This window comes from Meriones unguiculatus, chromosome 7 (genome assembly GCF_030254825.1).
Source record: "Meriones unguiculatus strain TT.TT164.6M chromosome 7, Bangor_MerUng_6.1, whole genome shotgun sequence".
Taxonomy (NCBI): Eukaryota; Metazoa; Chordata; class Mammalia; order Rodentia; family Muridae; genus Meriones; species Meriones unguiculatus.
The window spans coordinates 82,970,391-82,982,586 of record NC_083355.1 but is presented as its reverse complement, the minus strand read 5'-3'; the positions used below and the strand labels follow the sequence as shown (position 1 = coordinate 82,982,586).

Here is a 12,196-nt window from a genome sequence, read left to right as displayed (position 1 = left end):
CTTCTTCTGGACATGACAAGACCCCTACACTCTTGAGCTCGTGGGAGCTGTAGTTGCTAGCACAAGATCAAGTCAGGCCATGGTCGAGCATAAAAGCAGAGGGGCTCATGAGCCCCACCCCTAACTGAAGAGCTATGGACAGTTAGTGGTTCTTAGGGGGGGTCAGCTTTCTATCAGGGTGCAGTTCCTGCCTGCTCAGCCTCACATCATATCCATGAGCACACGGACAGCACAAACTGGACTCTGAAGTTATTTTTGTTGTTTTTCTTTTCCAAGACAGAGTTTCTCTGTATAGCCTTGGCTGTCCTGGACTCACTTTGTAGACCAGGCTGGCCCCGAACTCACAGAGATCCTCCTGCCTCTGCCTCCCTGAGCGCTGGGATTACAGGCGTGTGTCGTTGTGACCTGCTCTGAAGTTACTTTTTTAAAAAATAAAGAGAAAAGAAAAAGACGCAAACTTGAGAGAGGATGTACACGTGAAGGGAGGATCTGAGAGGAGGGGGAGAGGAACAGGAGGTGAACGAAATGGAAATACATTACGTAAAAACCTCAAAAAATTAATAAAAAATTATATGGTGCTTTTAAAAGATATGATATGAAGAATAATTTTCACAAGAGAAACTAGCAGCATGGCTCCGAGGGTGAAAGGTGCTGGCAGCCAAGTTTGATGACACAAGTTCAATCCCTAGGACCCACACGGTGGAAAGAGAAACCTGGGTACAGGTTGTCCTCTGACTTCCACATGTGCGTTTTGGTACAAGCTGGCACACACACACACACACACACACACTCCTAAGAAATTCCTTAGAATAAGATTTAGAGAGAGTCATTATTCCATAGTCTTCTGTACGGATGCTGTTTGGGGGAAGGCTGCAGCACAGGAGCATGGAGGGAAGACAAACTCTGTTGCCTAAAGCCCCACAGGTCAACGCGTCAGCCACCCTAAGCAGGGCCACAGAGAGGCTACCAAGCCATCTCTTCCAGACCCAGGTGGCAGGAAAGACATGTGTTCCGGCTTCACTGGGCGAGGAAAACAGACAGCCTTTACCTGAGGTAGGTGTTGGCGAGATGAAGCGTGCTGTCCCATTGGTTCCTGAGATCCGTGAGGGACTCCTGGGCCAGTGGGGCCTCACAGTGTTCGGCCTGTCTCGTTACCATCTGGATTCTGGCATCTCCTTCCGGCTTCAGTAAAATGATTTCCTGAAATTACAAAGGTTCTGTAACTTCAGCTGAATTACTTCCGGGTAAAAGCTATGAGATCCTTTTGTCAGGCTTATACCAAGGTGCTAGCTGTAGAGTCTATTTCATAACAACAGTTTCATCTTATATGTGCTCCAAAGATGTACACAGTTGATTCTTAATAAAGGAGTGTTGGTTTCTAACTGCATTCTTGCTCACCCTTGATTTTCAAAAACCCCGACAGGCCTTCCTTCCTGGCCCGGAGAGTCAGAGGCGGCAACCTGAACAGACGTTTTACACACCTAAGAGGAGGCTCATCGCTTCTCACAGGAAAGGGGCCCTTCCTGTCAGCTCATTCCTCCGTCTCCTCCCCTTCTTCTGTTAAAACTGAGTTCTTGTCTTGGCAGCAACTACTCAGGACTCACACTGTCCGGTGAAATAGTGTCTGGAGACGTATCCCAGGGACTCTGAGCACTCATTCTTAGCAACCCTTACATAGCAGCTCACTACTCCCCATGGCTTCTTCCTGCCATGATGCCCCTAAGGATGCCATGATGCCCCCACCTGCACAGCTACCTCTTCAGTTTCTAACAAGTCATTTGTGACCCTCTCTTGGGTAAAGAGGCAGCCCTGGAGACTGTCCTGTCCCCTCATACCCCCTGTATAGCCAGTAAAGCTTCATGAGCACAGTTGCCTACTCACAGGCTTCCACCCTCCACACCGCTGGGTCCTCTCCTGATATGGATGACTTGGTGTCCTGCCAGACCCCTGCCTGCTGTGCTCTCTCTAACGCCTTTAGTTCTACCTGCTACAAAGGGATCGCGAGGAGCAGGTCATTGGCCTCTTGGAAGAGGAGGACATACTTTTTCTCTTTCATATGCATTAAATTAACTTCAGACTCATCACCACCCTTTTCCATAAGCTCGGCAATTTGAATTTCTCCAGCCATCCCACAGTGATCTTATTTTCTATTAGAGAGAAATCTTTGCAGTTTTCCTCTGAAGCTTTTCAAAATGAGAGTTCACTCTGACCTCTCAAATTTGGTTTCCACGGTTATACCTTTATTTTTTGGATTCTTTCTTCGAGTGGCATTTTGCCTTCTGATGAATTCAAAGCCATAAGGGACTCTTTAATCTCCTTTATCCAGTGAATTACATCTTGTGCAAGATCATTAAAGCTCTGGTCTTCGGCAGGTGGTAACTTATCCTCTTCCTCAATTTCATGTAATTGTCTCAATAAAGTCTGGTATCTATCAATCAAATGTGTTGATTCTTTGATTGTCTCGTCTCCTTCGGTAAGCCCAAGCTCCTTCAGAGAGTCATTCAGCTGGGCCACAGCCTCAAACTGCTCCCTGTAATTTCCAAATATCATTGACAGTTTATTGGAGCCTAGTGGAGAACACTCCCAAATAACACATTTCTATCAAGACTGCCATACCTCTTCCTAGTTAAAAGTTGGTAAAACAGATCCGTTCTCTTTCCTGATGCGTCCATTTCTTTCCAATTCTCTTCTTGATTAGTCAGCCACTTACTTAGGCTTCTGCATTCATCTTCCAATCTACAAGACCAATTTTCCGATCAGAATATGACATAAGAAAAGATGGCTGTGCCAACAACAGGATGCTGATGTGTCAACTAGATTTTACTGCTTTTTTTTTTTTTAAGTAAACTGATACATAGCCAGACTTACATAATTACTGCCGATATTGCAATAGACTTGAAGAAGGCAAAGAACCAAACAACTACAGGAAACTGACAAACCAAGAAACAGTGTTTGGACTCTTTTCTGAACTATTGCCATTTTTTAGATAACTCAAAGAGCCCCCTAAAGTTTTATATCCCCTATCACAGAACCCGAGTTCTGTGCCTCCCAGTACAGCTCACAAAGACAATGCTTCCTGTGAGGCCTTAGATGTTACACCAGTGTGGGGAGGGGCAGAGGAGCTGGAGAAACGGCTCAGCACTTGTTGCTCTTTCAAAAGAATTGGGTTCAGTTCCCAGCAGCCGTAAGGCAGCTCATAACCATCTTGAACTCCAGTTCCTGGAATTCCAACAGGCTCTTCTGACTTCCATGGGCACCAGGCACACATGTAGCATATAGTCGTACATGAAGGCAAACACTTACACACATAAAACAGGTATTTTTTAAATGTATACTTTACTTCTGTAAGAGTGAGTCCCAAACCCATGGGATGACGATGAAAATGGATCAAAATTATTTGACAACCAATTATATCTGTATTGAAATATATGTGCAGCCTTTTTCCTTTCTTGCCCGTATTCCTTAAATACACAGTATAACAACTATCTATAAAGCACTTACACTGTGCTAGTTATTATAATTAATTTACAGATGATTTAAATAAAGTACATGGAAGAAGGCGCATTAAGTATTGCAAATACCATGCAATTTACAGAAAGGACGTGGGCACCCACAGGGGTCCCCTGAACCAGTTCCCAAGAGTCAGCAAGGAACGACTGTGCCTATACCACTTGGAAAATTTGAATATCCCAGCGCATATAGCACATGGAAATCACTACAGAAATAGTCTGAGAAGATGTCATTTCTTTCCCACCTCAGCAGCTGCTGAAGGGAGCTCCTCAGCTCCCTTGCCCGGGCCTGGCAGACGGATTCCATGTTTTCTAATTCTAGTCCTTGACTCCTGAGCCAGCTGCCCAGCTCTTTCACGTGAGCTTTGGGGAGGAGCATCTCCACGTGCTGTAGAACAGTCTCCATCGGCTGTATTTTGCTAGTTCCACCTCCAAGAGTCAAGAAATCCTTAAGAAATAACACAAAGTCGGTTACGTCTACAGGGAAGTCACAAAGTGTCTGCCACCAGTTTGGGCTAGGAAGACACGGCTGGTTCCAGTGCCGGGTCATGTCCAATAGCTCTAGTATGGAGGTGTGTCTGCGAAGGTGTGTATCGTTGTTGTTGTTTGTATGTGTCTGTGTTTGCATTTGCATCTGGCTTTCCCGGGTCTACAGCAAGCAAATATACTGCAATACCGCTACGATGTTTGCAAGGGAACAAGATGGAAAAAGCTAAAGTTTCCTATGTTGGCAATGCTTCAGTTCTCATAAATCCTTTCTTCATCCTCCTCCTGGCCATCCACGGTGTGAAAGCGAACAGGATTATTCTTCACTTACTTTTGCCCAAATTCCCCCTCATCCCCGTGTTCATGTTTCAGTGTCTGGGCATCCATTTCTGAGGCCCGTGAAATGAGCAAAAGTGAGAGTGAGAACATTAATGGCACGGGGACATTCTGAAGCCCGGTGCTGAGGCCAGTTAAGTACAGAGAGTGATGTGGTGCGTGGTTTGCGCAAACACCTTTCCAAGCATACAGGACCTCAACAGAGGGACTTGGGGACCATCAAACAATAGCAAGAGTCACACAGGAGAGCATGTACAGGGTATATGGAAACACTACAACATTTTATATAAAGAACTTGAATACCCATGGACGGGGAGGTGCCTGGGGCTACTAACAAGCTTAAAAATACAACGTATCAGCCCGGCAGGCAGCACTCGCCTGTAATCCCAGCCCTTGGGGAGGCAAAGGCAGGTGGATCTCCGTGAGTTCGAGGCCAGCCTGTTTACGCCAAGGCCACACAAAGAAACCTTGTCTCAAAAAATAACAAAACAGCAAAAAGAACACAATGTCTGGTCTAACCCGAGCCAGAGGCCCCAGCTGACGGGTGAGAGAGGAAGGTGGGAGAACGGCTTGAACACGGGGCCTCAGGGTCCCCACAGAACATAGTGAGACTTCCCCCAAACGTTTCAGTCTTGGTGAGTTTGGGCATATGTTATCTTACAGAAAGTTTCTGCAGCTTCTGTTCCATGCTCGGTTTTGTTTCCGGTGGTTCAAAGCATTCCTGCAGATTCACTTTGACGCTGCTGAACCAGTCATTAAAGTTCTTACACTGCTCTGTAGGAGAAAAGAAAAAAGTCCCACGTATTCCAACAGGAATTCATACACCTTGATACCCGGAGGACGAGGAACTTGCTTCCCATGGCGGTGGGCAAAGCCCTGAGAGGACAATATGGAGTATTTTGTGCACAAACACCTTTCTAAACACACAGGACATGGGCACGGGCAGCATGCTCACAGGCACACCCCACCCTCAGGCCCACTGACCATATGTCCTCAGTGGCGATGGATGAGAGACCTGAGGCTTGAAGAAACGGACAGTATTTACACTAGACGTTAACAGTGTTTCCCCAAAGGATTTATTGAGATATTATTCCTTTAAACACAGTCTGTGCAAGCCGAGTTCATACCAGCCTTTGGGCCCACGGTGCGCTATTAGCATATTCATATCTCAAGATTGCCGAAAACAAGGTTCAAGACGCCTCACACTTACCATTTAGGAATGTGGCGAAGTGGTCTTGCAGCGCGCTCTTTTTGGTGTTAAACAAGTCGCTGACACTCGCGTACTGCCTTTTCAGGTCAGAGAGCTCTGGAGTGAGGCACCCTATTTGGTTCTCCAGGACCGTCATGCAGTGCTTCTGCTGGAAGATCTGCTGCTGGATCTCCTGAGCACGGGAGAGACCACAGTCACTGCATCCTCGGGAGGCCCACCTCAACCGACTCCCGCGGGCTCCCAACTACCGCTGCGTCTGCGCGCACGCGCATGTAATGGTGGATACACATTATTGTATGTGTGCAAGCGCGTGTCAACCTCGGATGTCTTCCTGATTATTCTGCACATTCCTGTGATTATTTGTTTTTATCTTTATTGAGACCACTGAACTGGGGGCTCACTGATTGGTCAGCCGGCCAGTGATTCTCTTACCACTGTTCCCCCTGCACCATGGTTACCATCCTTGGCTCTTTAATAAAAGCACGGATGCTAGGGATCTGAACTCGGGTCCTTCTGCTTACGTGTCAAGGACACTGACAACTAAGCCATCTCCCAGGCTTCAGAGATTTTCATTATTTCTTAAGCTCGGGCAATTTTCTTTTCTTTTGAAGATTTATTTATTTTTATGTGCATTGATGTTTTGCCTATGTGTGTGTCTGTGTGAAGGTGCCCGATCCCCTGGAACTGGCGTTACAGATAGTTGTGAGCTGCCACGTCGGTGCTGGGAATTGAACCAAGGTCCTCGGAAAGAGCAGCCAGTGCTCTTAACCTCTGACCCACCTCTCCAACCCCACCCTGACAATTTTCAATGGAGTGGCTTTGCTTCATATTTCACAGTCAATTTATAGTACAATGCAATTTACTTTTTTTTACACTTGTTCATTTGATGTGTGTGTTGGTGCCACTGTATGCAGTGACTGCGTGTGAAATGTCGAACTCCGGCCATCAGGCTTGGGCATTTTCTCAGCTAGCTCACTGACCCACAATACTATTTTTCTGGCTGGCCTGCCTTCCCTTCTCTCTTTCTTTTTAGAAATAAGCTTCCTCCCCTACTCTACTTTCACTAACTACAGAAGGCCAAGATCCCCAAAACTAAGTGTTAAAGATATCTCAGTGGTAGGACACTTGCCTAATATGAACTAGGTTTAATCACTAGTACCGCAAATATATATATAAAAGAGTGTGACAGTAGATGTGAGCACAGGAGATGGGCAACCAGGTGGTACCTCAAGTTTTGTGAAGATCTCCAGGCTATCGGAGGGAGACAAGGCGTTCAGGAGGGACTCTGTCATCCCCATCCGGGTCTTGGCCTGGTCCAGGTCCTCCCTCAGCTCAGCTGTGTTTCCACTGGGCACACAGCTATTGGATTCTCCTGTGACACGCCTTTGGACATTTTTCATCTTGCTTAGGACAGAGGACTCCATGACCTGAAATGACAAGACCCACGACCCTGCGGTAAGGAGCCCTGTCTCAGCACGCCTCAGCCACCTGCTTGCTACAGAGAAAGGTGACAGCGCTAGGAGTGAAGTACATTCTTGCCACATTGTTCTATATCGAGACAGCAACAGTAACAGGAACCAAAGCCGGGTGTGGTGGCGCAGGCCTTTAGTCCCTGTGCTTGGGAGGCAGAGCTGGGCAGATCTTGGAAGCCAGCCTGGTCTCCAGAGTGAGTTCCAGGTCAGCAAGGCCTGTGCAGAGAAACTCTGTCTCAAAAAACCACCCAAACAACCAAACAAGAAGAAATAAGAACTATACGGAAAAACAAAAACAAAACAAAAAAACAGAAATTGACATTTTCTAACTGGAATCCTCCTCCCAAAATACATTGTATCTAGCATGCAAACTGAAATGTTACGGCACTCATGAGAAAAAAACTATTTCCAAACATGTAAGTGATATTAAAATGTACAGACAGCCACTTAAATGGCCTTGTTTCATTGAGAGACCGGATCTCATTACCTAGTCCATACTAGTCTCCAAACTCATGATTGCCCTGCTTTACCCCAGACCCCACCTGTTGGGCTTACAGGCATGCACCGCTTCCCTGGCTATCACTGGCTACTTTTTACATGTTCAGCAGGAGGCGTGAACATTTCATAGACAGACTGAAGGAGATGGATCACAAAACTAGTAGGCTGTACAGACAAGGTGCTAGCCACAAAGCCTGGCCAAGATCTCCTATATAAACACTACAGACAGCCCTTCGTCTAAATGACACTGAGATAAATCTTTTCACACCACAGAAAAATCACAGTCGAGGCAATTTCTCTCCACATCCCTCGGTTAGGGACCCCCAGGGACCTCTCCAGACATAGTCTCCTCCCCCCAACACACACAGGGAACCACTGTCACTTTGTGTGGAAACACAGCCACGATTTCTCCTCCATACACTGGGCATGTAGAGAGCAAAAAGGAGAGAAGAGTCCAAGCACATAATATTATCACGCCGAATGCAGACCACATAACTGCCTAGGCTGACACTTACATTTTTAATTGAGTGCAAACAAGTAACCATTCTGACTTCATTTTCCATTTGAATTCGGAATGTGTGGGTTATAGATGCTATTTTGGAAGGTAGAGAGAATCTTTCATTGAAGCAAAATTCCCATACCTGCAGTTCAAGCGGTTTCTCATTACTCTGAAGCAGCAACTGAATGTCAGCCACTCTCCTGGAAAATTCTGAAGTTTGCTCTTCATGGACTTTTAGCTCTTCCTATAATAGAAGGGAAAACATCATTAGCCCATCTTACTTTCAGGCACCTAGGGTTATTATTGTTGATGGACAGAAACTTAAAACAAAGTGTTTCTTCTACTCCTTTGTTTTAATAATGTTCCGGAGAGTAACAAACCCAAAAGCCTTAGGGGTGAGGCAAATGACAGCCAAGGGAAGCATTCTCCTTTCGGGACAACCAGTTAGAGTAAGATTTGTGCCACGAGGCTCTGGCATGGCTGAAGAGCATGGCCGATGTCTTGGCTATGGATATACAAATTCTAAATGTACCCGGCCCATAGGCTGGCCGTTTACAATTCCTGACATCACACTTTCAGATAATCTACAATTTAAGACACATCTAAAAGATTCTTAGCGATGACTCATTTTATAACCTAAGGGTCCAGGAAATTGGAAAGTGACCTCACATTTTAAAAACTTTTCCCAGCATGTAGAAAAAAAATACATGAATTAAAAATTGAATAAAATGCAAGAATTTGGGAGATAATGGGATACATACACATAGTTTTTTAGACTACACTGAGTCACTTTTAACTGCCAGATGTTCTCTAATCTAGAAAGACATCTTGCAGATTAATGACATTAAATGATGTAGAAACTGAACGTGGAGCCTCAACCAGGCAAGACAGGTGCTCTCCCTCTGAGCTGTACCCAGTGAGGACAGAAACAATTCTTCCCACAATCAAAAGAGGCAACTCAGACTCTTTCTGAACGCCACGCTGAGAGCACTGTTTAGAAACCAGCTTCCTTCTTGTTGTAATCCCTCCTCACCCACAATCCCTGTGTGCACAAAGCCCGTGGGTGTCTGTGAACCCCAGATGAACGGTAAATGTATACATCCGCCTGGATTTCACGGGGCAATCAATAGAGTTCAGAGCCCTCACGGGATATGGAAAGCAATATGTTATCTCATTGGAAGTTTCCTCTGTGCTGTAACAAAGCAAATGCAACATTCGGATCTCCATAGCAAGGCAGCTATCTTAACCCGGTTGAGTTACCTTCAGCTTTTCTCTGTCCTCCTCCGTCAGCTCATGTGACTCCACTTTCCCAAGGGTCTTTTCAGTCCACTCGTCAATATTGGTTTTTAAGTTGAAAAGTTTGTCCCACAGGGCCAGCGCTCGCCCAAGATTTTCACCGTATTCTTCTGTCTTCTCATTTATCTACAACCGATGGGGAAAAGAAAAAAAATGGGCACAGGTGTGGAAAACGTTGTTTCATTCACTTGTTTTGAAATAAAATGTATTTTGAAAGTAGCTAACTTGTTCAATTCATCAACAACAAAAAATTACTTTCATGTGTCATGTTGCCATCACTCTTTTAAAAAAAAATCTCAGCTGATTCGGTATAGCATATATGTAATTTAAAGCAACTGTGAGCTTGAGGCCAGCCGACTAGATAAGGCTCTGTCTCAAGAAGGGCATGGTAGGACATGGCTCTAATCCAGGCACTGGATTAAGAATCTCAGTGCAAGTCTAAGGCCATCCTGGAATTCAGAGTAAATTAAAACCTACCCTGAGCTACGTAGCAAGACCCTGTCTTGATAAACAAACAAACAAAAATTATCTAATTAATTACAGAAAGTACAAATACTCCTAGTTTGTAACTCACAAGAATAACAAACCAGTACAAATTCATCAACCATATGGTTAAATATCAAGACCCTTTGCATGAAAGGCCATGTTGACTAATTTATTTTTTAATATGTTGAGTACAAGTTTTAAAGCTTTGCTTCTTTTTTGAGACAGACACTCACTAGGAAGCCTTGGATGAGCTGAAGTCTACGTAGACCAGGCTGGCCTAGAGTGCACAGAGATCAACATGCCTTGTATGAACAGCACACACCAGCGTGGCTGGGTGTTTTTATTTCTTTTGACTCAGGCTCTCATGAAGCTTGGCCTGGCCTTCACCTCATTATCTTTTTGTCACTACCTCCCAAATGCTAGGATTAAAGGTCTACACTACCACATCTGGTAGATATGCGTGTGTGTGTGTGCGCGCGCGCGAAATCCAGAATACTAAAGTCCCATTTGTTAGTAATGTCTAACTGTGAGATGAAATTCCTAAGTTATAATATTACTTTTTTTTTTTTTACAAAGAACAACAGCTTAAATTTTAAGTATTATGAGAATACCAAAGACATTATCCCCGAATATCAATTTGTTATGAAACAGAAGTTTTAATTAACTGATCACATACATCAAGCCATCTATCCACAATGGCGTTCGCCTCTTTTTCAAAGGGAGGCTCGTCAAAGGTTTTCATTTTATTTAGGTGATACTGGAGGTTTTTACAAATCTGATTTATCTTGTCTACAACTTCCAAATGTTCACTGAATTCTTCTTTGACAGTTTCAATCTGTAAAAAAAGAAAGAAAAATTGTTTTTTACATAGTCAAAACATACAAATAGAAAGAGGCAACTGGGAAAACAATTCTGGTTGTTTTATTATTATTCAACCTAAAAGAAATCACCAGCAAGATGGATAAGTGGAGTAAAGGTCATTGTTCCCAAGCAAGCCATGGGTTCAATCCCAGGACCCCCCTCCCCCGTGAAAGGACAAATGACTCCCCTTCCACCACTTATCCCTCACGTGTGTTCTGTGGCATTCGTGCGCTCTCAAATCTCAGGAAATAAATGTGAAACACACAAAGAAGATCATAAATAGAGTGTAACTGTTCTGCTTTCCCACCGGCCTGTTGTTAGAAATGGGAAGAACAGGGAGTTAGAGAGATGGCTCAGCTGTTAAGGTCACTGGCTGCTCTTTCAGAAGACCCTGGTTCAATTCTCCGCACCCACACGGCAGCCCACAACTGCCTATAACTCCAGGTCCTGGAGATCCAACACCTTCTAGCTTCCATGGGCAGTAAGTATGAGGTACACAGACATCTGTGCGGGCAGAACACCCATCCACATAAAACTGATTAATTACTTAATCAAAAGTCCATTTAAAAAGAACTAGGGAGTTCAATAAAACAACTTTCGAACAATCAAATGCATCAAGAGAACTACATGTCATGTGCGCTTGTGGCATCTTGACAGCCCTGCAGTTGGCTCACGAGCCAGTGGGAAAGACATCGTTCCGAAGCTGTAGAGAAAGAACACGGTCCACTCCTTCCCAACCACGTAAATTCATAGAAAATAATGACATCTAGTGTCCAAAAGATGTTGTTCTCCCTAGCCTACGGAGCTGGGATTAGTGAAGCCACCAACACAGATGGGCGACCGACCGGGAGACTGGGCCAGCACATCTCCACAGAAAGTGAGCACGGGAATTGTGACGTCCTCCTCGCCTGTGAGAAACAGAGGGGGTTTCCCACCATCTTCATCTCTCATGCCTGCATGGGGGCTCAGGTTTCTTCTCAGTTATAGGCCTGGGGCAAGGGCCCTTTACAGCCCTACACAGGGGCGGCGGATGAGTCCCAGCCTCTGGCAGAGAGAGCCACAGTCCCAGTGCTAAGGCCCAGACCGAAGGAACCTGGTACTAGTTTGGAAACCGATTTCTATCTATCTGTAGTGACCGATCTGATGAATTTTAACTATCCAGTGAAACAGTCACCACCACAGTCTTTTAAACCAAGTTTCAAAGCTCATTCCTTTCATAACATCTCTTCACTGCTGGGCAACTCAGCCCTGTCTGCGTGTTCGACAGCTCCTTTGAGAGAAGAGCTTACCTCGGCTATCTTCTTCTTCAGGTTGTCCTTTCCCATGTAGGAAGCTTGCTGGGAGATGATGCCCTCTTCTTTTTGAATCAAAGCTGTCAAGTTGTTTTTAAAATTCTGGTATTGTTTCAACAGCTCCAGAACGCTTCCGCACTGCTCAAGGCTATGTAAGAAAAAAGGAGGGAAACAGCCTGAAAATAACACTGTGCGACTCAAGAGGCACAAAAGGACTTTCCCTTTCCACACATGGCTTAATTAGGTTACCA

General features: G+C 45.0%; 1 protein-coding gene across 3 annotated transcripts in view; it reads right to left on the bottom strand.

Annotated features, from left to right (window-relative positions):
• Positions 1-12,196, bottom strand: part of Syne2 (spectrin repeat containing nuclear envelope protein 2) — a 302,588-nt gene that overhangs the window by 169,152 nt on the left and 121,240 nt on the right. For all 3 annotated transcript variants that reach the window (XM_060387664.1, XM_060387667.1, XM_060387666.1), the window contains exons 32-42: positions 11,943-12,093; positions 10,469-10,627; positions 9,271-9,432; positions 8,153-8,254; positions 6,768-6,968; positions 5,542-5,713; positions 4,993-5,105; positions 3,755-3,957; positions 2,617-2,736; positions 2,239-2,530; positions 1,049-1,200 (exon numbers count right to left, since the gene is read on the bottom strand). In XM_060387664.1, the coding sequence (XP_060243647.1) occupies positions 1,049-1,200; positions 2,239-2,530; positions 2,617-2,736; positions 3,755-3,957; positions 4,993-5,105; positions 5,542-5,713; positions 6,768-6,968; positions 8,153-8,254; positions 9,271-9,432; positions 10,469-10,627; positions 11,943-12,093 (1,827 nt within the window). The remainder of the gene's footprint in view (positions 1-1,048; positions 1,201-2,238; positions 2,531-2,616; positions 2,737-3,754; positions 3,958-4,992; positions 5,106-5,541; positions 5,714-6,767; positions 6,969-8,152; positions 8,255-9,270; positions 9,433-10,468; positions 10,628-11,942; positions 12,094-12,196) is intronic.